The sequence below is a fragment of the Lagopus muta genome, chromosome 4 (assembly GCF_023343835.1).
Source record: "Lagopus muta isolate bLagMut1 chromosome 4, bLagMut1 primary, whole genome shotgun sequence".
Lineage (NCBI taxonomy): Eukaryota > Metazoa > Chordata > Aves > Galliformes > Phasianidae > Lagopus > Lagopus muta.
This window is the reverse complement of record NC_064436.1, coordinates 61,756,460-61,758,967: the sequence shown is the minus strand read 5'-3', so window position 1 is coordinate 61,758,967 and position 2,508 is coordinate 61,756,460. Positions and strand designations below refer to the sequence as shown.

At 51.6% G+C, this 2,508-nt stretch overlaps 1 protein-coding gene across 1 annotated transcript; it reads left to right on the top strand.

Annotated features, from left to right (window-relative positions):
• The first annotated feature begins 553 nt into the window (after positions 1-553).
• Positions 554-1,494, top strand: LOC125692563 (histone H2A-like). Its single transcript, XM_048943244.1, has 2 exons — positions 554-643; positions 848-1,494. Exons 1-2 carry the CDS (start codon positions 554-556, stop codon positions 1,454-1,456), a joined length of 699 nt encoding a protein of 232 aa, XP_048799201.1. The 3' UTR covers positions 1,457-1,494.
• The last annotated feature ends 1,014 nt before the right edge of the window (positions 1,495-2,508 follow it).

The window sequence follows — 2,508 nt, the reverse complement described above, 5'->3', positions numbered from 1 at the left end:
TTTTCCCAAAACCATCACGGAGGGCATCAACAGAGTTATAGTTTTGATGTGTTTGTTTGTTTGCTTTCCAGAATGATTAGTAGAAGAGGAAGTCTTAACTCTTATGTGCCAGATTGGATGGGATTTCATTTTCCTGGAGCAGGTGGTCAAGTCCCAACTTTCTGCTGTCTCCTTGTATGCTAAGTAAATCTAGGAAATAAAATCCCATATAAGTTTAAGATATTGCCATCCAAACATTTATTAGGTTACTAGGTTTCTGTTGCTCAAGAGAAGATCATGCATATCAGAGGCCTCGATTCATGGTCTTCTGCTAGAGGTAACCTGAAAGGATGGAAAGCTACCATCTTTCTTTGACAGGAACAGGCTCTGTCTTTCATCAGGCTGCCATGAACACTTCCAGTGGTATCCCTAAATCCCTTGATTTCTGTGAGACTACACAGTGGATAATTAGAGGGGAAAAAAAAAAAAAGGAAAAGAACAGATGTTGGGATTCTCCTTAACTGGCAGCACTGTGGCTTGGCCTATATATTCATACACTGGGAAAACCTCTCCCATGGGAAAATGGGAAGGGTTGGATGCAGAGGCCATCCCTGAGCTCACTGTAAATGATGGGGCCAGTGGGGATGATGTCACAAGCACGGAGGTGAGGTCACAGAAAAAGTTTTTTCCTATTGGTCCTGCCAGGCAAGGGGCACCCTGGTTTCCACTGGGTTGGTGAACACAGGGCCTCAGCCTGCAGAGGAGAAGACCAGAGCTGGAGCCCTTCCTCAGGGAAGCTTGGCCGTGCTGGAGACGTCCTTGCCTGTGTGTGTGCCCAGCCACAGACACTTCTAGACTGGGCTGGTAGAGGTGGAGCAGACAGAAAACAACAGCAAGGGTCAGCAAATACATCAAGAGCAGGCAGGAAAGGCAAAGGAAGATAAGCCTGCACAGCATAGAGAGACCTATGGAAGCAAGCAGCATGGCTGGAACAGATGAGGTCTGTACTGCACCTGAGCAGGAGAGGGAGCCTGAAGAGTCATGCTCTGGGGAGCCCTCCACGCGTCGGAAAGTGAAGGCCAAAACGAGTCGCTCCTCCCGGGCTGGGCTGGTCTTCCCCGTGAGCCGAATAGAGAGGCAGCTGCGCAAAGGCCAGTTTGCTGAGCGTTTTGGAGCCAGTGCCCCAGTCTACCTGGCTGCTGTGCTGCAGTGGGTGACGCACAAGACCATGGACATGGCTGGGAAGATTTCCAAGAGGAGTAACCAGCAGTGTATCTCTCCGTCCCACTTGCAGATGTCTGTGAAGAACAGCTCTGTACTCAAACACCTTCTGGGAAGCAGGCCCAAGCACCGTGTCAGGCCTGACCCAAAAAGCCAGCAAGTGGCCTCTCCCTCCAAAACAAAGAAGACCAAGAGGATGAAGAGAAGCCACAGGCAACAGGCTGCACCTGCCCATGGTGCTGTCACTGCCGAGTAAAAGCAGGAACTCCTGTCCCATGTTGGCACGGCAAGGGCTGTCTTGTTTGCCAAATTACCCGCTATGGTCTAACAGTTGAATAAAAGCCCTTGCACTACCACACTGTGCTGGAGAGTGAATTGCAAGATCTAGGCAACAATGCAGGGAGAGCGAGGCTAAAGGACAGCAACTGCCTGTCACCCCAGGGGCAAGAGGCACCTCACCAGTGGGGAGGACCCTGCAGTGGGTTTGCTCAGGAACCCTGACTGCCTTCTGGTATTTTGCCAGCAGCTGAGCCTCCAGGGCCTTCTTGTTGCTTTGTCTTCCATGTCCAAATGGTTCCTGTACAGGAGCCTAAGCATGACTACAGAGAGAGAGAGAGGGAGGGAGAGAGGGAGAGGGGGAGGTAGGGAGATGCCAGTGACAGCCGCACAGTCTCTGCAGTGATCACTCCATCCACAGCACCTCAAATCCCCACCCTCTTCCACAAGTCCCCCAACACTCCTGGCCCTCTCAAAGGCCAGACCTAGCACATCCAAGCACAACTGGCTTTCCCAGCTTCACCAAAATTTCTGGAGCACACAGCCAGACACAAAAGCCCGGAATTATGATGAAAACACACATGACAACAAGACAAAGGCTGTGAAACTTGCCCATGCCCAGTCAAAAAACAGATCCTGCAGTTCCAAGCCAAACACCACAGCCAGGGGCAGGGGAGGCCACTGAGTTTCATCCCCCCACCACACTTATGCATCAGCTTAAATCACACCTCTGATTTCACACCACCAGTCCACAAACCTGTCTGTCATCTCTGGACAAACCACACACGTGAAGATGTCCGGTCCATCCAGACTCCTCCTTGTGGGAGTGAACCCAGCCTCCCACACCCACAGTTCCACATGCAGCACCACAGGACACCCAGCCCGTCCACTGTCCCCCACCACCACCTGCCACATCACCCTCTCAGATGAGCAGTTAGGTTTAGCTAACAGAAGAGCCTATGATTATCCTGAGAGGAGGCTGTGACACTCCACTACGAGCAATGGAATTGGTTAGGGTTAGGGCCAGGATAA